General features: G+C 44.8%; 1 protein-coding gene across 3 annotated transcripts in view; it reads right to left on the bottom strand.

The window, feature by feature from the left end:
• The window catches only part of LOC139409408 (ST3 beta-galactoside alpha-2,3-sialyltransferase 3a), a 74,942-nt gene that overhangs the window by 10,178 nt on the left and 43,331 nt on the right, over positions 1-21,433 (bottom strand). For all 3 annotated transcript variants that reach the window (XR_011634400.1, XM_071154529.1, XM_071154530.1), the window contains exon 9: positions 3,581-3,727. Coding sequence is in view for 2 of the 3 variants with exons in the window: in XM_071154529.1 (XP_071010630.1) it covers positions 3,581-3,727 (147 nt within the window). In the remaining variant the exon portion in view is untranslated. The remainder of the gene's footprint in view (positions 1-3,580; positions 3,728-21,433) is intronic.

The raw sequence follows: 21,433 nt of genomic DNA, 5'->3' as shown, positions 1-21,433 counted from the left end.
TTGTTTACTACATAGTGATTAAAGAGATGGGTGGGGCTAAGGCTTAAGTGGGTGTGAACGATGCTGAACGGGTGTTGACAAAGAAGAGCTCTCCAGTACATGTATCAAAACATTCACGTCCATTTTCACAAAAGTGGGGTTACAAGTTTATCAACTTTCAAAGCAGAATTACTTTCCCATTGTTCCTCAATTGCAGTCTCTACTTTTATCCAATGTAAAAAATAGAATTTCAAATGTTGCTACATAGAAACGAATCCAAGTGGTGGGTCACATATAAATAAAATAGAAACTATTCCAATCTGTTACTTGGACTGGTAACACTTTATATTAAGGTCCCTTAAAATAAACAATTTCAAAACAGTTTGTAAAGAGTTTACTTACAATTTATTAATAATTATTCCTACATTTGTAAATGTCAATAAGCAATCTCTAAATACACATTTAGAACACTATTTTCAAGTATTTATAAGATCATTAATAAGGTGTTTGATCATAGTATGTTCACAATTTGTAAATTATTAATAATGTACTTATAAACCTGGTGTAAAGGAGTTATTGTAAACTCATAATATTATTTAAAAAATGTAATGATTGATATGTCATGTTCGTCGTAAAGAGGAGAAGAAAGCGCAGCGTGATTAGAATACATTCTTCTTTTAATGAAGGAAGAACACTTAAACAAACGTGAAACTATGAACAACGAGTGCAGACACAGGCAACTACACAGACAATAACCCATAAACTTTCCAAGGCTTGCCAAAATATGGTCCCCAATCAGAGACAACGATAAACAGCTGCCTCTAATTGAGAACCAACCAAGGCAACCATAGACATAAAAACACCTAGACTGGATAAACCACATAAACATACAAAAACCATAGACAGGTGGAAAACACATATAGCACCCTCATCACACCCTGACCTAAGCAAAATAATAAGACCTTGCGGCCCCCACCCAAAGGTGGGGGCCGCAAACCTAAACCTATATGGGAGGGTCTGGGTGGGCATCTAACCTCGGTGGCAGCTCTGTAGCGTATCTGGGTGGGCATCTAACCTCGGTGGCAGCTCTGTGGCGTATCTGGGTGGGCATCTAACCTCGGTGGCAGCTCTGTGGCATATCTGGGTGGGCATCTAACTTCGGTGGCAGCTCTGTGGCGTATCTGGGTGGGCATCTAACCTCGGTGGCAGCTCTGTGGCGTATCTGGGTAGGCATCTAACCTCGGTGGGGGCTCTGTGGTGTGTCTGGTTGGGCATCCCGCCTCGGTGGCGGCTCTGTGGCGTGTCTGGGTGGGCATCCCGCCTCGGTGGCGGGTCTGGGTGGGCATCTAACCTCGGTGGCGGCTCTGAGCCGCTCTTGTAGCACCGACCCGTGGATCATCGTCGGAGGTTCTGGACTGCAGATCCTCGCCGTAGGCCCCGGGCTGGGTACCCTCGCTGCATGGATCATCGCCGGATGTTCTGGACTGGGGACCGTCACTGGAGACCCCGGACTGGGGACCATCGTTTGAGGTTCCGGACTATGGCCCGTCGTTTGAGGTTCCGGACTGTGGCGTGTCGTTTGAGGTTCCGGACTGTGGCCTGTCGTTTGAGGTTCCGGACTGTGGCCCGTCGTTTGAGGTTCCGGTCTGTGAACTGTCGCCGGACGGTCTGGACTGGGTACTGTCGCCGGACGCTCTGGACTGGGTACTGTCGCCGGACGCTCTGGACTGGGTACTGTCGCCGGACGCTCTGGACTGGGTACTGTCGCCGGACGGTCTGGACTGGGTACGGTCGCCGGACGCTCTGGACTGGGTACTGTCGCCGGACGTTCTGGACTGGGTACTGTCGCCGGACGGTCTGGACTGGGTACTGTCGCCGGACGGTCTGGACTGGGTACTGTCGCCGGACGGTCTGGACTGGGTACTGTCGCCGGACGCTCTGGACTGGGTACTGTCGCCGGACGCTCTGGACTGGGTACTGTCGCCGGACGCTCTGGACTGGGTACTGTCGCCGGACGCTCTGGACTGGGTACTGTCGCCGGACGCTCTGGACTGGGTACTGTCGCCGGACGCTCTGGACTGGGTACTGTCACCGAACGCTCTGGACTGGGTACTGTCGCCGGACGCTCTGGACTGGGTACCGTCGCCGGACGCTCTGGACTGGGTACTGTCGCCGGACGCTCTGGACTGGGTACTGAAGCCGGACGCTCTGGACTGGGTACTGTCGCCGGACGCTCTGGACTGGGTACTGTCGCCGGACGCTCTGGACTGGGTACTGTAGCCGGACGCTCTGGACTGGGTACTGTCGCCGGACGGTCTGGGTACTGTCGCCGGACGCTCTGGACTGGGTACTGTCGCCGGACGCTCTGGACTGGGTACTGTCGCCGGACGCTCTGGACTGGGTACTGTCGCCGGACGCTCTGGACTGGGTACTGTCGCCGGACGCTCTGGACTGGGTACTGTAGCCGGACGCTCTGGACTGGGTACTGTCGCCGGACGCTCTGGACTGGGTACTGTAGCCGGACGCTCTGGACTGGGTACTGTAGCCGGACGCTCTGGACTGGGTAATGTAGCCGGACGCTCTGGACTGGGTACTGTCGCCGGACGCTCTGGACTGGGTACTGTCGCCGGACGCTCTGGACTGCCGAGGCGCACTGTAGGCCTGGTGTGTGGTGCCGGCATTGGTGGTACCGAGCTGGGGACACGCACCTCAGGGCGAGTGCGAGGAGCAGGAACAGGGCGTACTGGGCTCTGGAGGAGCACGGGAAGCCTGGTGCGTGGTGTTGGCACTGGTGGTACTGGGCTGGTGACACACACCTTAGGGCGAGTGCGGGGAGGAGGCACAGGATAAACTGGACCGTGGAGACGCATTGGAGATCCAGAACATAGAGCTGGCACAATGTGTCCTGGCTGGATGCCCCATTCTAGCCCGGCAAATGCGAGGAGTTGGAATAGAGCGCTCCAGGCTAGAATAGCGCACTGGAGACACCTTGCGCGTCTCTACATAACACGGTGCCTGACCAGTTACACGCTCCCCACAGTAAGCACGAGGAGTTGGCTCAGGTCTCCTACCTGACACAGCCAATCCTAATCTAAAGTTCCTGCTGGAAGTGTTGTAGAATTTAATGGGATGCTTTAGCATTAGCTAGCCTAGCATGCTGATGAGAAAAGGCAGTTTAATGAAAAACGAGCAGTATTTCAATCTTCTCTATTTCGCGGCTTCGATAATGGGATAATTAGGAGTACAGCGACACCTTCCATCCCTGAATTTAGGTATGTTTTCAAGCCATAGTGAAAACATATTAACATATTTATTGTTTAACATAGGCCCCTTTTGACTCGAAGGCAGACTGAACATCATGTTTTCTTAATATCATGAAATATCAAATATGTAACTGAAATCGTTCAAGCAAGAAGTCCTTATACTTTCTTGTATTATGTACTTATTCTTGTTTTAGGATGCAGATATGGATAGCAGCCATTTTACGGGCTCCTGACCTGTTTTGTGTGTTTTTCTATGCTGATCGTAATTTTTTTAAACATAATGATTCCGCCATAATTTCCTATGACGGAAAACAGCAGTGAGTTTCCCATTCTCTCACCCCTCTCCCCATCTGTCCGTTGTTGTGAGGCAGGCCGATGAACCTGAAGGCAGCCTCCTGGATGAAGTAAGGGTTGAGGATCCTCATCTCACTGGGCTCCCTGGGGACATGACGGGCCACAGACTTCCAGAACCCTTCTGTGCTACGCTATGAGAGAGAGAGAGAAAGAGAGATAAATAGAGGGGGAGGGAGAGAGAGAGACAGAGAGAGAGAGAGAGAGAGAAAGAAAGAAAGAGAGCGAGCGAGAAAGAGAGCGAGAAATATAAAGGTTAGTGTAATTGTAGCATGAAAAAATGGCCCCTAGCCGTAATAATAAATTAAGAAATCAGTAAAACATTTACTACTTTCAATAACAATGTGATCTCTCTCTGTTGGTGGTCTCCTAAAGCACAACTCTTCTTGCTCTCAGACTCAACTGTTGCATATCAAATACCAGGGAGCTCAGAGCACCTAAACATCTCTTCTCATCAGACCTGTGTTGAAATACTATTTGAAATCCTTTAAAATACTTTGAGCAATTGCTCTAGCCTGCCTGGTGCCAGATGGGTGGGGTTTTCAGTTTGGGGACGATTATATTAGTCCATTAAGCCAGGCAAGCTTAATCAAGCACTTGAGTGGGTTGAGTCACTGATGTGATCTTCCTGTCTGGGTTGGCGTCCCCCCTTTGGTTGTGCCGTGGCGGAGATCTTTGTGGGCTATACTCAGCCTTTTCTCAGGGTGGTAAGTTGGTGGTTGAAGATATCCCTCTAGTGGTGTGGGGGCTGTGCTTTGGCAAAGTGGGTGGGGTTATATCCTTCCTGTTTGGCCCTGTCCGGGGGTATCATCGGATGGGGCCACAGTGTCTCCTGACCCCTCCTGTCTCAGCCTCCAGTATTTATGCTGCAGTAGTTTATGTGTTGGGGGGCTAGGGTCAGTTTGTTATATCTGGAGTACTTCTCCTGTCTTATCCGGTGTCCTGTGTGAATTTAAGTATGCTCTCTCTAATTCTCTCTTTCTCTCATAGGACCATGCCTCAGGACTACCTGGCATGATGACTCCTTGCTCTCCCCAGTCCACCTGGCCTTGTGGCTGCTCCAGTTTAAACTTTTCTGCCTGTGATTATTATTATTTGACCATGCTGGTCATTTATTAACATTTGAACATCTTGGCCATGTTCTTTTATAATCTCCACCCGGCACAGCCAGAAGAGGACTGGCCACCCCTCATGGCCGGGTTCCTCTCTAGGTTTCTTCCTAGGTTTTGGCCTTTCTAGGGAGTTTTTCCTAGCCACCGTGCTTCTACACCTGCATTGCTTGCTGTTTGGGGTTTTAGGCTGGGTTTCTGTACAGCACTTTGAGTATCAGCTGATGTACGAAGGGCTATATAAATACATTTGATTTGATAAAGTATTTTAAATGATTTATAATAGTATTTGAACCCAGGTCTGCTTCTCTTGTTCTTCTGCCTCACAGTGGTGTAGTGCTGCCTGGAGAAGTGGGTATACTCACACAAAAAACATCCAAATGGCACACCTGGCCAAGGAAAGGCACACTGTGTGAAAAGCTCAATGACAAACAGTGACATGCACTCTGAATGACTTTAACATGATAAATCCCATATTGGTCTTTCACTGTCAGGTCAACCCAAGCTGTACTGTGAAAGTTGGCTAATAGTAGGCCTACTATTGAAACAGTTCAACTGAGTCAGGAATTCACAGCATTAGATTTCCCACAATTTTTTCAGGTTTTTGTTCTCAAAGTCACACTTTTTTAAACAGAAAAACAACCAAATTGTATGTCCTAAGTCCATAACAATGCTTAAACCACAAGTGTGCAGGCACCTAGCATTATTGTTTGATTAGCCGTGTTTCTGTAGCACATGAGATGGAGTTTGCAAAATAAATGGCCACTGGATTAATGCAAATATTCATGATATCATTCTGACAGGTACGTAGGCATAGGCTACTTTGTAGCTAGTTACCATTGAAAACAGAAGGTTTCTGGGAATGCCTTTCCATCTACCAGAAGACAGTTAGGTCTATCATTAGCATCGCTAATTTTTCCTGTTCCTTAATTGTTTGAAACCTGGAAATTTGACTTCATATTATGAGGCATGTCTTACCTTGCTTCAAATTAGCCTAGAGTCAAAATCCCACCATAGAAACATGGAGCCAATTATATTGTATAAAGACTTGCTCATATGCGTTCTGCTCTATTGGTTTTATTTCAACTTTCTTTCATGTGTCTAACAACCAAAGACATTATCCTAGTCATATTAGCAACCCATGATAGTTGTTGCATCTTTAAATCCCCCTCTTTCTAACGTGTATTTCCATCTCTGTCCATGAAACCGTTTGCGTGTGCAATTTAGAACTGTGAAGAAATAATAGTTTATCAACATTTTAAGCTAAACATTCTGATCTGTTCCATCAGCCCTATTAATTGATACAGCGTATACCTCCACTACACTACTTTGATACGTATCAGTGGAGATTAAGGAGTGAGTATACGCAATGCCCACAGAAAAATTATTGGGTATAAGGCATATACCTATGTATACCCTCCACTACACTACTGCTGCCTCATGATTAGTTGTGCATTCCTCTCTTCAGCTGAGAAACTGACAAAGTGAGAGCTGACGCTTAGCAGTTGGTCAGTGGATTTTAACACAAGTCACCTGTACAAACAGACCAGAGCGATGCCTTTGATATTTCCAAATAAAGAGTGACTATAAAATATGGCCAAGTGGCTTTGAGGCGGATTTGGCTGTGTGCCCAGGACAAGCCCAGACACATCCCACCTCTCTGTCAGACAGGTTCTGAATAAAGGGCCTCTCTGGTTCTGACAGGTCAACAACATCACAGCAAAGGACACATAAAGCCAAGCCCAGGGACACATAAAGCCAGGCCCAGGGACACAGTCCCCACTGTAGTAAAACTAAAAACATGTGATCTCAGGTTTCACCTGGTCGTTCTGAGAGGGAATAGTGATGGAAGATGCTGTAATAAATAAAGAATATAACACCTATACATAATTATTGGGAATTGGCTTTATTTGAGTTATTATACAGTATATTGTGAAAGGGTCCTATTCATATTCAACTTGCTGCAATCAACACAGTGTACAAACGGTGAATGTTGTTATGTGGAGCCTGTCACGCCAGTCACACAGACAGTGTTCCAGGTCCTAGTCCATTGTAGCAAGATCTCAAGCTGGGTCTGGGGCAGGGAGGAGATTCAGATTTAGAGTGTTTAATAGTCACATGTAGAGGGTCGCAGGTGTGATTGCAGAGTACACTTAAAATCTTGGGCTTTGAGCTTCAACATGCAGGACTAAGTGAAATAAAATAATGATTTATTTTTTGAAATAGCACTATATACATAATAACAAATGTGGCAGTGATGAATAATACAATTTCCATTAGGGTGGAGGCAGAGGGTTGAGGGGGTGGGGGGAGTGACCATAGGGGGAGTTGCATGACCATTGAGATGGTGTGGGGACCAAGTGAAATAAAAAATAAAAATTAGTTGGGGGGGGGGGGGGGGGGGATGTCCATCGGGGGAGTAGCAGGGGGAGGATGGAGCAGGTAGCTGACTAGTGGTGGCTATTCAGCAGCCTGATGGTCTGAGGGTAGAAACTATTGGCCAGTCTTTCAGTTTTTGCCATGATGCTCCTGTACTGCCCGCATCTGTGTGATTGAAGTGGGGAGAACAGGGCATGGCCTGGGTGGCTGGGGTCATTGATGATCTTCTTGGCATTCCTGCGACACCTGGTGTTGTAGATGTCCTGGTGTGCAGCCAATGGTGCGTTCGGAAAAGCCTTGCTATCCGCGGCGGTGGAGTTGCTGTACCAGGCTGTGAGGCAGCCCGACAGTATGCTGTCGATGGTGCTCCTGTAGAACACTGTGAGGGCCCTCGTGGACAGGACACATTTCTTCAGCATCCTGAGATTGAAGAGTAGCTGTCGTGCCTTCTTCACTACGGTGTCTGTGTGGTTAGACCATTTCAGCTACTCTGAGATGTGTAAGCCGAGGAATTTGAAGTTATTGACCGTCTCTATGGCGGCCCTGTTGATAAGGATGGGGGCTTGTCCAGCCTGGTACCTCCTGAAGTTCACAATCAGCTCTTTTGTTTTGCTAACGTTAAGGGAAAGGTTGTTTACCTGGCACCACACCATCAGAGTGCCTACCTTCTCCCTGTAGACTGTCTCGTCATGGTTGTAACTCAGGCTTACTACTGTCGAGTCGTCAGCAAACTTGATGATGGAGTTGGAATTGTGTGAGGCCACCAAGTTCCAGCTCATAGCCTAGCCTACTGGGGTGGGAGGACGTACCGGAAATCAGGGCTGTTTTCTGTGAGGTTCCTCTCCTGCACCAAGCAGATACTGTATACTTCATAGAGGAGTTGCAGAGAACCCCAGACCAGTTCAGGGAGCCCTGTGACTTTTACGGGCCACGTGGGGTTCCTTTTACGGGCTAGGGGTTTATAAACAAGTAAAGAACACCTCACAGCACAGGCCATTTATCATCTATTTTTTATTTTGTCCAAAAGAGAGATTTGTTGCCCTTCCATGTAGGCCTAGGTACCGCACGCTTAGATAACTAACTTGGCAATCTAACCCAACACAGAAGTAACGTCATCTCCATGAAGCTACAGCTACAGAAGCATTGTTTGGGTTTTTCCTTCAAAGGGAGAATGTTCTGGAGTAGATAAAAGCCAGCTGAACGTCTGTTTATCCAATAGGAATAATATTTTCTTTGATTCCTTTTGACAAAACCCATCCCATTCCATGAGTCATGTCAAGCCTCCAACCACAAATAAATACCATGGCTAATTGGCCTCGGCTGGCACGAACCTAACCCTTACTTTATTTTTCCCATTTCCGTGGTAGAGATTCTAGAATTAAGAAGAGAAGTGTCAGAACTCCAATGCTTTTGACGAGAGCCCTGGTCAAAAGTAGTGCCCTAAATAGGGAATGCAGTGCCATTTGGGACGCAGGACCCGTCTGTGGTTTCCCTGGTAATAAAGAAGTGATAAAGTGTGAGGAAATTACTGATATCAGAAACAGATGGAAACCAAACGAAGCACAAAACGACCGTCTCACTCTCTGACATGTGGCTAGTAATTCCCCTACCCCTAAGATTCTAAGTCTTTGGGGGGGGGGGGGGGGGGGTCCAAAAAAGCCTATTCCTTTTTTCATTTATTTTTTACCGGTCTGTACTGGGTTACCTTCAGATGAGTCTCATGAGCAAAACGGAGAACACATTTGTATTTGTGAGAGGCTCGGGGTGGGGTCATAGTTCCTAGCCCAAATCGTTTGTACCCCACAAACGTTTTCATGGGAAGACTGATTTTTGGGATGTCTCCTGGTCTGACAAACACAGTTGTAGCTCTGCCACCTGCCACCGCAGAAGCAGAAGGCCGACATCAGCGGATGTGTTAGATTGAGACGCAGCCCATGCACAACAGTGGTGCTTTTTGTATTATGCCAATAAGATTTCTGCACGGGCATGGTCACAAACTCTAGGCGAAAAGACTACATAAGAACAACAGCATGATCAGATGAGTCACGATACGACCACAAACTACTCTTAGATAAGATTTCAGATACACTGTATATACAAAAGTATTTGGACACCCCTTCAAATTAGTGGATTTGGTTATTTCAGCGACACCCGTTGCTGACAGGTGTATAAAACCAGCCACAAACCATGCAATCTCCATAGACAAACATTGACAGTAGAATGGTCTTACTCAAGAGCTGTGACTTTTAACGTGGCACCGTCATAGGATGCAACCTTTGCAACAGGTCAGTTAGTCAAATTTCTGCCCTGCTAGAGCTGACCCGGTCAACTGTAAGTGATGTTATTGTGAAGTGGAAACGTTTAGGAGCAACAACGACTCAGCAGTGAAGTGGTAGGCCACACAAGCTCACAGAACAGGACTACCGAGTGTGAAGCGCGTAAAAATAGTCTGTCCTCGGTTGCAACACTCACTACCATCTGCCTCTGGAAGCAACGTCAGCACAAGAACTGTTCGTAGGGAGCTTCATGGAATGGTTTTCCATGGCTGAGCACCAGCACACAAACCTAAGATCACCATGCGCAATGCCAAGCGTCGGCTGGAGTAGTGTAAACCTCGCTGCCATTGGACTCTGGAGCAGTGGAAACGTGTTCTCTGGAGTGATGAATCACGCTTCACCACCTGGCAGTCTAACGGACCAATCTGGGTTTGGTGGATGTCAGGAGAACACTACCTGTCCCAATGCATGGTGCCAAGTCTAAAGTTTGGTGGAGGAGGAATAATGGTCTGGGTCTGTTTTTCATGGTTCGGTCTAGGCCCCTAGGAAATATTAACGCTACAGCATTCAATGACATTCTAGACGATTCTGTGCTTCCAATTTTGTGGCAACAGTTTGGGGAAGGCCGTTCCTGTTTCAGCCCGACAAAGCGAGGTCCATACAGAAATGGTTGTCAAGATCGGTGTTGAAGAACTTGACTGGCCTGCACAGAGTCCTGACCTCAACCCCATCTAACACCTTTGGGATGAATTGGAACGCCGACTGCGAGCCAGGCCTAATCGCCCAACATCAGTGCCAGACCTCACTAATGCTCTTGTGGCTGAATGGAAGCAACATCTAGTGGAAAGCCTTCCCAAAAGAGTGGATGCTGTTGTAGCAGCAAAGGGGGGACCAACTCCATATGATTTCGGAATGAGATGTTTGACGAGCAGGTGTCTACATACTTTTGGTCATGTACTTTAAATTCGATTTTAAAAAACACGAGTTAGGAGGGATCTGAATGCAAAATAAGACAATGGAAAATATGACAAAACAGATAATACATAAATGTTTTTTTTATCATTGCACACAAAGTCCAACCGAAACTTGACTTTCTCTTTTAACCCAACCCCTCTGAATAAGAGAGGTGTAAGGGGCTGTAATAGGCGGTTAACTGCCTTGCTCAAGGCCGGAATGACAGGTTTTTCAGCTCGTCGGTTCAGGGTTTTGAACTGGGAATCTTTCTACAGGCCCAACGCTCTAACCGCTAGGCCACCTGCCGCCCAACAAGGTTCAAACAGCCCCAGTGAAAGCATTACTCTGGAAGAGGTCACGTGTGCTCTTGGCGAGGATGGCTGTGTAGTTGAGGAGCTCCATCGAACACAAAGGTAAATTGGTTTTGGCAATGATATTTACCCATTTTGGGGCATAGTTATACTCATACAAGTCAAAGGCAAATTTTGTTACAACCAAAAAGAACAAATGTCTAACCGGGATAGCCGCAAATCACAGCTCGCATAGGATTCCCTGCAGACAAAACCATCCAAGCTTAGCAAGAAAATGGAGGCTGCCTACGGGCCAGTGTGTAGAATAAAGGTGGTGGAGTAAAGGAGGTCCAGAGTTTTTCTCCCTCTGATTGCACATTTAACATGCTGATAGAAATTTGGTAAGACAGCTACACCAGACACTGCAACTTGCGAGCCCACCCTGAACTTTCTTACCTCCGATATCAGAGAAATTAGTTTGTCCACCCAAAATATTGAACAAGACACGTCAGAAATCAAGACCACGATGAAGGAAATAGAAGGGGAAATCGATACACTGACCACCCGCGTAAGCGAAGCAGAGGACCATGTTGCAACATTGGAGTTTGGCACCGTCACAATGAAAGGTTGGGTAGAATCCAGAAGGAATTGCAAAAAGACCTGGTTGATAATTTGGATAACAGAACATGGCAGAAAACAAAGACATGATACAGTTCTTACGGAGGGAAATCCTGAATATGCTGGAATGCCAGTTTGAGAGGCCACTTGAGATTCAGAGGGCACATAGAGTCCCCACAGGCCCGCCCAGAAGAGAGCTGAAAGAGGGACGCCGTTCACCGCCCATCATTGCTACATTATCGGTTGAAGGATGAAATTCTCAGAGCAGCGAGAGAGAAGAGACAGGTGACATGGCAGGGATCTACAATTATGTTCTTCCCAGACTATTCTAAACGAGTTAACGACTGGAGGATGGCATTCAAACAGGTAAAACGGATCTACAATCGAGGGGGATCGAGTTCATTCTCCGTAGACAATTTGTTTTTAATTTTTTAAGGGCCTTCAGATTAAAATGATTATTCCAATCACATTTCCTCTGATTGGCTCTATTTGAACATGAAGTGTCAATTCAATACGTTACTATCGTTTGCCAGTAAGCGGCGACAAAGCACAATAGCCTTGTGTGTGACAGAGCCTTGAATTTTTGTAAATAACTATGTCCCAAAAAGGTATTACAGTTTGGGTAACTGTCAAGTTCATCAATCCCATCTATGTGTTGGTTTGTGTTGTTTCTCCCCAGAGCCTTAGGTTTGGCTGGGAGTCTACTTAGTTCTACACACGTACGTTTTTATGTTTTTTCTTAGGTTTGTTTTTCTTTATTGCCATGGAGATCTACACCACTGTAATACTTGTATACTGTATAGGTTGTTACACATTTGCTTATTATGACTTCTTTATAACTCAATGACCAACATAGCTTAATTAAAATGAGCTAACTGGAACCTTAAAGGCTTAACCATATAAACAAGAAAAATAAAAAACGTTAGCATATCTTAAGTCTTCTAAGTTGGATATAGCTTTTGTCCAGGAGACACATCTCAATAAAAAGGAATCAGAAAAAGTCAAATGCTCTTCGGTGGGAAAGGCTTTCTCTAGCCCGGGTACAGGCCAAAGCAGGGGAGTATCTATTCTCATACATAAGGCCATGAACTTTACTGAAACGAACTGCTAACTGATTCAGATGGTCGTTCAGTTGTTCTCTGGAATATATATGCCCCTAATGCAAACAGGCCCAATTTGTTTCTCAAACTCTCTTAGAACTGGGTGACATCCCAATATTATTGGTGGGTGATTTTAACCAGATTCTAGACAAGGATCTGGACAGGTCTCAGCCTAGAAATAGTCTGGAGAGTAAATCAGCAGCTGCAATAAGACTACCAGCTAGGGACTTAGGCTTAAATTATATTTCGAGCTCAATACACGCAGATGGGAGGGACTATTCTTTCTTTCTCCCACCCACAATGTTTACACTAGGATTGATTACTCCCTAATCTCACAGTTGCTAGTGGATATCTCTCTCAGGTCTACAATAGGTAATATAGTCATTTAGGACCATGCTCCAGTGTTCAGATGCCTTTCCCAGTTTTTACAGACTCCTAGGAGCTGCATATGGTGCTTGAACAGGTCTCTGTTAAAATATAGTATATTCATCAAAATGAAAAGTGATTAGAGGTCTCTTTTTGAAACAAACTAACAAGAGATAGGAAAGTACTATCTCAAATTGAGGGGGAGGATTATATCTTATGCTTCATTCAAGAAAAGGAATGCCAATCGACACTCCACCGAACTACAATGTGAGCTTCAGCTGCTTGACACTTCATACTCCCAAAACAGAGACACAACTATGTTAAACAAGATAATTGCTACTAAATATAAACTTAATAGATTATATCATAAAAAAGCTTGATCATTCACTGTTCCACATTAATCAATGTTATTGGGAGATGGGTGAAAAACCTGGCCGCTTGCTGACATACAGACTGAAGCAGCAAAACAGTAGGAACCATATAGCTGGCATACAAAAATGCAAAAGTGTACAATTTCTACCTCGTCAAAGCAGATAAATGAGGAGTTTAGAGGCTTCTACAAGACCCTTTCTATATCACAGAGCATACTGGACAACCAAAAGTTTGATAGCTTTTTTGCAGACCTACATTCACCACAACTCAAGATAAGGATAGATGATTTCTATGCACCGCTTAAGGTTGAAGAGATCTCTCATGTTATCAATAATACGCCTTCTAACAAGTCTCCTGGGCTAGATGGCCTCCCTTCTGACTTTTATACAAAGTGTGAGACAAGTATTACTCCAATTTTGATAGAGTTATGTAATGACGCATATAAAGTTGGATCTTTACCCTCTTCCATGCATACAGCAATTATCTCTCTTATCCACAAAAAAGGGAAAGATCCCCCTGATCCGAGTGGATATTGGCCTATTTCTCTTATTAATTATGATGAAAAGATCTTAGCAAAGGTGCTTTCAAACAGATTGTCTAAGCTCATTGGTAGTATCATCAACCTGGATCAGACTGGCTTTATCCTCCACCCTTATAGCTCAGATAACCTTAGAAGGCTGATCAACATATAGTGTGCTGTCCAGGACTCAAGCGCTCCAACAATTGCTTTGTCATTAGATGTTGCCAAGGCCGTTGACTGTGTGGAATGGGGCTACCTTTTTGAATCTCTTACACGATTTGGCTGGGGACAACTTTGTGAATTGGAAAAAAACGTTATATGACACTTCTTATGCCTACGTTTTAACAAATGGTCTCATATCAACTCTTTCCAGTTACATATCGCTCTCGCTGCTGGTGATTCTCTGATCCACCTCTACGCAGACAACACAATTCTGTATACCTCTGGCCCTTCTTTGGACACCTCCAGATGAGCTTCAATGCCAAAGAACTCTCCCTCCGTGGCCTCCAACTGCTCTTAAATGCAAGTAAAACTAAATGCATGCTATTCAACCGATCACTGCCCGCACCCGCCCGCCCATCCAGCATCACTACTCTGGACGGTTCTGACTTAGAACATGTGGACAACTACAAATACCTAGGTGTCTGATTAGACTGTAAACTCTCCTTCCAGACTCACATTAAACACTCTCCAATCCAAAATTAAATCTAGAATCGGCTTCCTATTTCGTAACAAGCATCCTTCACTCATTCTGCCAAACATACTCTAGTAAAACTGACCATCCTACCGATCCTCGACTTCGGCGATGTAATTTACAAAATAGCCTCCAACACTCTTCTCAACAAATTGGATGTAGTCTATCACAGTGCCATCCATTTGATCACCAAATCCCCATATATTACCCACCACTGCGACCAGTATGCTCTCGTTGGCTGGCCATCGCTTCATACTCGTCGCCAAACCCACTGGCTCCAGGTCATCTACAAGTCTCTGCTAGGTAAAGCTCCGCCTTACCTCAGCTCACTAGTCACCATAGCAGCACCCACCCGTAGCATTCGCTCCAGCAGGTATATCTCATTGGTCACCCCCAAAGCCAATTCTTCCTCCTTTCAGTTCTCTGCTGCCAATGACTGGAACAAACTGCAAAAATCTCTGAAGCTGGAGACTCTTACCTCCCTCACTAGCTTTAAGTATCAGCTGTCAGAGCAGCTCACAGATCACTGCACCTGTACATAGCCCATCTGTAAACAGCCCATCCAACTACCTTATCCCCATATTGTATTTATTTATTTATCTTGCTCCTTTGCACCCCAGTATCTCTACTTGCACATTCATGTTCTGCACATCTAGAGGGAGGGGGGAGGGAGGGTGGGTGGATTGGAGGGAGGGGTGGATGGATTGGCGGGCGGGAGGAAGGGTGGATTGGAGGGAGGGTGAATTGGAGGGAGGGTGAATTGGAGGGAGGGGTGGGTGGGAGGGAAGGATGGATGGATGTAAGATTTAGGGGGTTGAGGTTGTACTGTTTTTGTTCTCATATTTGAACATCTATAAATAAAGTAAAAAATAAATAAATAAAAGTGAAATGTATCTGAAGTCAGTTGTTAAATGTAGTGTAGCAGTGGTGCTATTATTGATATACATTTTTTAAATTATCTTGTTTTTGGTGTGTCTGATATCATTATCTGGTTTTATATTATATTTATAATAGTCTGTATTTGTCATATCATGTCATTTTTGTTGTTAATAAATTGTTCATAAAAGAAATGAAGAAAGCATTACCCCGACGAGAGGTACCGAGAGGAGAGGGATAGGTCAGGGGCATTAAAAACACAGATGAAAAACAAGAGAAGCAAAAAGACCCTGCTGTATCAATATAACTGTCCATTAGGGTAATTAGCTAAGGCTCAAGGAGCATTCCTGACGGGCTGTGTAGGACCAGTTACTGGGATACCTGGCCTGGGACTGAGATGTGCTACCACACAACACAGTAGTCAGGTATGTTGGTCTTGCTGCAGTTAAAAACAACACATCGCTGGTATGTCACTTTAAATCACAACATCCATGTTTGGTACCTTTCCATTCCATCCATTATAAAGAGCCCATCCTCCCTCCACCAGCTGCCACTGGTGTAAGATGTTAGCGTAGCATCATCACTCTGCTCCAGCTCCAGCTCTAAGCTTCTAACTGAAAGGACAGCTGGTAATCCTGTGTAACGGGAACCATTTTGTTGTCTAACTGAGAAGGCAACCCAACACCTCCTCTCCTCTCAACCCGTACTCACTCAGAGAGAAACGGCCAGTGGGATGGGAAACCCAACAGACCTATCTGGGTTCAAACAGGGTTCATTTTCTTTGCAATACTTTCTATGCACTTGATTGCGCTTGCTCTGGCTGAAATGGAAACAATGGAATACTCCAAAAAGTGCAAACCCTCCCTGACCATCTGGCACTCCAGGCCAGGCAAAATCAAACACTCCAAAGTATATAAAAGAAAACCAGTACTATTTGAACCCAGGTCTGTAACCCATCTGTACAGAGGAGGGGAGGGAGGATCAAATAGCTAGACACCTCATATGCATACAGTCACAGCCGTATTCAGTGAAACTGTACCAACCACACTGCTGTGATAAATTCCCCCTTGGTTCAAAAGAATACTTTGCATATTAGCACAGGTTGCGTCCCAAATGACACTCTATTCCCTATATAGGGCTCTTGTCAAAAGTAGTGCACAATAAAGGAAATAGGGTGTCATGTGGGATGCGCGCATTGTATTAAATGAGGCGCACTTTGACCCTGGAGAACACTGAGGCTAGAGTTGTACCCTTCTATGAGTAGGCCATGAGAGTAATTGGTGCTCTTCATAGTACAATGCAACCACTCAGTCCCTGCCTCTGTCTACACTACTGTTATCTATGTACAATCAGGCTACTGCCAGCCAACACTCTCCCTCATTCAGAACCACTGACAATTATGTGTGTGTGTGTGTGTGTGTGTGTGTGTCTACTCGTCTGGTAATTGCAGCCTAGCAGTAGTATGAGTCGCAACTTGAGCTCCCTCCTTCTAAAAGCTTATGAATGAGGCTGGTCTCATAATGAATTTCTAAGGATTGAATCTTTAATACAACATTGTTTGTCTATTTTGACTGTGTAGTGGTAGAAGCGCTAGTGTCAAGCCTTACACATTTACTCCATATCCTCAGATTACTAAATCACACATTATACCAAAGACAGTACAGCATGAAGATAGGATGAAACTGTAGAAATCCCCAAGAATGTTTGTAGGCGATGTCATGGCGACGTTGACTAGCTAAGCTCACGCACAGAAACAGGTCCCCGGGTCGAAAGGTCGTCTCACGCCAAACTGCACATGTGCAGGCCGTCAAATCAAAGCCACTGCTGCAATATCAAGTTGTTTTGACGAAAATGAAAACGTGTCAGTTTCACACTTTCCTGAGGTTGGAGTAATAACATGTTCAACTCCTTAAGACATTGACTTGAATCTAGGTTGTGCACTTAGATTTATAGAAAAATTAACTAACTAAAGAATAATTTTTCACTTCTTTCATTTGCTTCTCAAACTCTGGCCTGGTCTGCTTGGTCTGTTTCTGGCGATGTTGCGCCTCAGGGTTTATAAACTCTGTGATTATACTGTGTACATGCCATACAGTGTGAAACTAATGTATACAGTAGTATCCAGGGCTATGTTACTTTGTCCTAATAAGATTCATTGAAAGACTTTACTACAGCTCCATACATGACAAGCAAATCTATTGTTATTATATTATGTCACCTCATACAAGTACTTGGGAGTATGGCTAGACGGTACACTGTCCTTCTCTCAGCACATAACAAAGCTGCAGGATAAAGTTAAATCTAGACTTGGTTTCCTCTATCATAATCACTCCTCTTTCACCCCAGCTGCCAAACTAACCCTGATTCAGATGACCATCCTACCCATGCTAGATTAGGGAGATGTAATTTCTAGATCGGAAGGTAGGGGTGCTCTCGAGCGGCTAGATGTTCTTTACCATTCGGTCAACAGATTTGCCACCAATGCGCCTTATAGGACACATCACTGCACTCCTCTGTAAACTGGTCATCTCTGTATACCTGTCGCAAGACAGACTGGTTGATGCTTATTTATAAAACCCTCTTAGGCCTCACTCCTCCCTATCTGAGATACATACAGCAGCCCCCATCCTCCACATACAACACCTGTTCTGCCAGTCACATTCTGTTAAAGGTCCCCAAAGCACACACATCCCTGGGTCGCTCCTCTTTTCAGTTCGCTGCAGCTAGCAACTGGAACGAGCTGCAACCAACAAACACTCAAACTGGACAGTTTTATCTCCATCTCTTCATTCAAAGACTCAATCTTGGACACTCGTACTGACAGTTGTGGCAGCTTCACGTGATGTATTGTTGTCTCTACCCTTTTGCCCTTTGTGGTTGTCTGTGCCTAACAATTTCTGTACCATGTTGTGCTACTACCATGTTGTGCCGCTGCCATGTTGTGTCGCTACTGTGTTGTTGTTATGTTACTACCATACTGTGTTGTTGTTATGTTACTACCATACTGTGTTGTTGTTATGTTACTACCATACTGTGTTGTTGTTATGTTACTACCATACTGTGTTGTTGTTATGTTACTACCATACTGTGTTGTTGTTATGTTACTACCATACTGTGTTGTTGTTATGTTACTACCATACTGTGTTGTTGTTATGTTACTACCATACTGTGTTGTTGTTATGTTACTACCATACTGTGTTGTTGTTATGTTACTACCATACTGTGTTGTCATGTTTTGCTTCAATGCCGTGTTGTTGTCCTAGATCTCTCTTTATGTAGTGTTGTGGTGTCTCTCTTGTCGTGATGTGTGTTTTGTCCTACATTTTTAATCCCAGCCCCCGTCCCCGCAGGAGGCCTTTTGTCTCTTGGTAGGCTGTCATTGTAAATACGAATTTGTTCTTATATGACTTTTCTAGTTAAATAAAGGTGAAATCAAAATGAATAAAAAATAAAGGCTTTATGTGCGCATACATAAGTTAAGTGTTTTCTTGAGACGCAAGGCCATTTAAAGAGTCAATAAAGAAACAGTAGAGGAATCGCAGTATGACTGTCATGACTAGCTGACAGTGAGTGAGTGAGTGAGTGAGTGAGTCTGTCTGTCTGTCTGTCTGTCTGTCTGTCTGTCTGTCTGTCTGTCTGTCTGTCTGTCTGTCTGTCTGTCTGTCGGCACTGGGCAGGCAGGTGAGCCCAGGTCTCCTCTCACAGAGCTACTGTTGCTCTCTGATGTGCATCAGACCCCTGAATCCCATAGTCTGCCAGCCCACAGCCCTCTGAACCCTATACTCTCAGACCCCCCTCCTGTTCAAAGTGATCAGAGCAGGGACAGGAGGGAGTCTGTCTGTGGAGACCCTATACACATGGATAAAAAGTTTACTTCATTCCCAAATATGTTTATTTTATTTAAGCCTACTTTCAGATACAATACAATACCATTTGAATCTGACCCATCCTTCTCTAAAGAATGGAGAATGAAGAGAGGAAGGTAGGGAGAATCAGGTTTGCTGAGTTTAACAACATGTTCTATGTGCTCTATTTCCATTCAACCATGAAGGAAGGACCACAGTGACTGTAACCAGAGCTAGACATTTTTCTTCTCAGAGACCAAAAGCATATCAGTCCCAGCCCTCTAACCTTAACCTTAAAACCATGTCAGAGCCTAACCTTAGAACGCTGCTCTGACCTTCACTGGTCTGTAATAAAGAGTTAAATTAGAGGGAACCTATTGAAATGTATTGTTATTATCACATTCATATTCATTTACAAGCAGGGTTTAAAGAGAGAGAGAAATTACACAATAACAATATCAACTCATAGGTCATCTGTCCGCCCATTATCCTCATTGTACTCTTCCATCAGTCTGTCCTCCCGCCAGGCATTCTGAAAGCATAGCTTGCTCCAACAGTCTAATGAAGCTTGCTTGGGGCTTGCAGAAACTTGAATGAATGACAGTAGGGCAGACTATCCTGTGGAGATCTCTGAAAGAATTCAGACCCCTTGACTTATTCCACATTTTGATATGTTACAGCCTTATTCTAAAATGGATTATATTGTTTTTTCCCCCTCATCAATCTACACATAATACCCCATAATGACAAAGCAAAAACAGATTTTTAGAAATGTTTGTAAATGTATATATAAAAAAGGAAATATCACATTTGCATAATTATTCAGACCCTTTACTCAGTGCTTTGTTGAAGCACCTTTGGCAGCAATTATAGCCTAGAGTTTTCTTGGGTATGATGCTACAAACCTGGCACACTTGTATTTGGGGAGTTTTCTGGCTGGGTTACTCAACGACATTCAGAGACTTGTCCCAAAGCCACTCCTGCATTGTCTTGGCTGTGTTCTTAGGGTCGTTGTCCTGTTGGAAGGTGAACCTTCACCCCAGTCTGAGGTCCTGAGAGCTCTGGAGCAGGTTTTCATCAAGGATCTCTCTGTACTTTGTTCCATTCATCTTTCCCTCGATCGATCCCGATTAGTCTCACAGTCCCTGCCACTGAAAAACATCCCCACAGCATGATGCTGCCACCACCATGCCTCACCGTAGGGATGGTGCCAGGTTTCCTCCAGATGTGAGGCTTGTCATTCAGGTCAAAGAGTTAAATCTTGGTTTCATTAGACCAGAGAATCTTGTTTCTCATGGTCTGAGTCCTTTAGGTTCCTATAGGCAAACTCCAAGCGAGCTGTCATGTGCCTTTTACTGAGGAGTGGCTTCTCCCATCTCCACAGAGGAACTGGAGTTCAGTCAGAGGGACCATCGGGTTCTTGGTCACCTCCCTGACCAAGGCCCTTCTCCCCCGATAGCTCAGTTTGGCCCGGCAGCCAACTCTAGGAAGAGTCTTAGGTGTTCCAAACATCCTCCATTTAAGAATGATGGAGGCCACTGTGTTCATGGGGACCTTCAATGCTGCAGAAATGTTTTGGTACCCTTCCCCAGATCTGTGTATTGAAAAATAATCCTGTCTCAGAGCCCTAAGGACAATTCCTTTGACCTCATGGCTTGGTTTTTGCTCTAACATGCACTGTCAACTGTGGGACCTAATATACACAGGTGTGTGCCTTTCCAAATCATGTCCAATCAATTGAATTTACCACAGGTGGACTCCAATCAAGTTGTAGAAACATCTCAATGGAAACAGGATGCACCTGAACTCAATTTAGAGTCTCATAGCAAAGGGTCTGAATACTTATATAAATAAGGTATTTCTGTTTCTATTTTTAATACAATTGCAATCATTTCGAAAAACCTGTTTTCGCTTTGTCATTATTTTTATACATTTTAGAATAAAGCTGTAATGTAACAAAATGTGGATAAGGGGTCGGAATACTTTCCAAATGAACTGTACTTCCCACACAAGTATCTCTCTCTTTTTCTCCCCCTCTCTCTCCTTCTTCTCTCTACCCCCCCCCCCCCCTCTCTCTCTTTCTCTCTCTTAACAGCAAGTACAAACCGTAATGCATGTAGACTTGAGGAGACCAGAGGTAAAAGCTCTGTTTTCTTAGCGAGCACAACTCAAGGGTATTCAGGTATATTAGCTAGCTAGGGGATTGAGCTTCTTTCAGTGGCCATGTTCCCTAAGAAAGCCTCTCCTAATCCTGATGAACATCCCCTCAAAGCTGTCATAACCTGAGTATACAGAGCAGCACTATCCAATACTAAATTACTGTGTGTGAAAACAAAAAGCAAATTCTCTAGAGCTAAATTTAAACTGGTCACGTGTTTCAACAAAATCCCCAAAATCGAATAAACTTTTATTTGTCATGTATCAAATACAACAGGTGTAGA

This window comes from Oncorhynchus clarkii, chromosome 5 (genome assembly GCF_045791955.1).
Source record: "Oncorhynchus clarkii lewisi isolate Uvic-CL-2024 chromosome 5, UVic_Ocla_1.0, whole genome shotgun sequence".
NCBI lineage: Eukaryota > Metazoa > Chordata > Actinopteri > Salmoniformes > Salmonidae > Oncorhynchus > Oncorhynchus clarkii.
The sequence above is the reverse complement of the archived record's forward strand: the minus strand, read 5'-3'. Positions and strand labels throughout refer to the sequence as shown.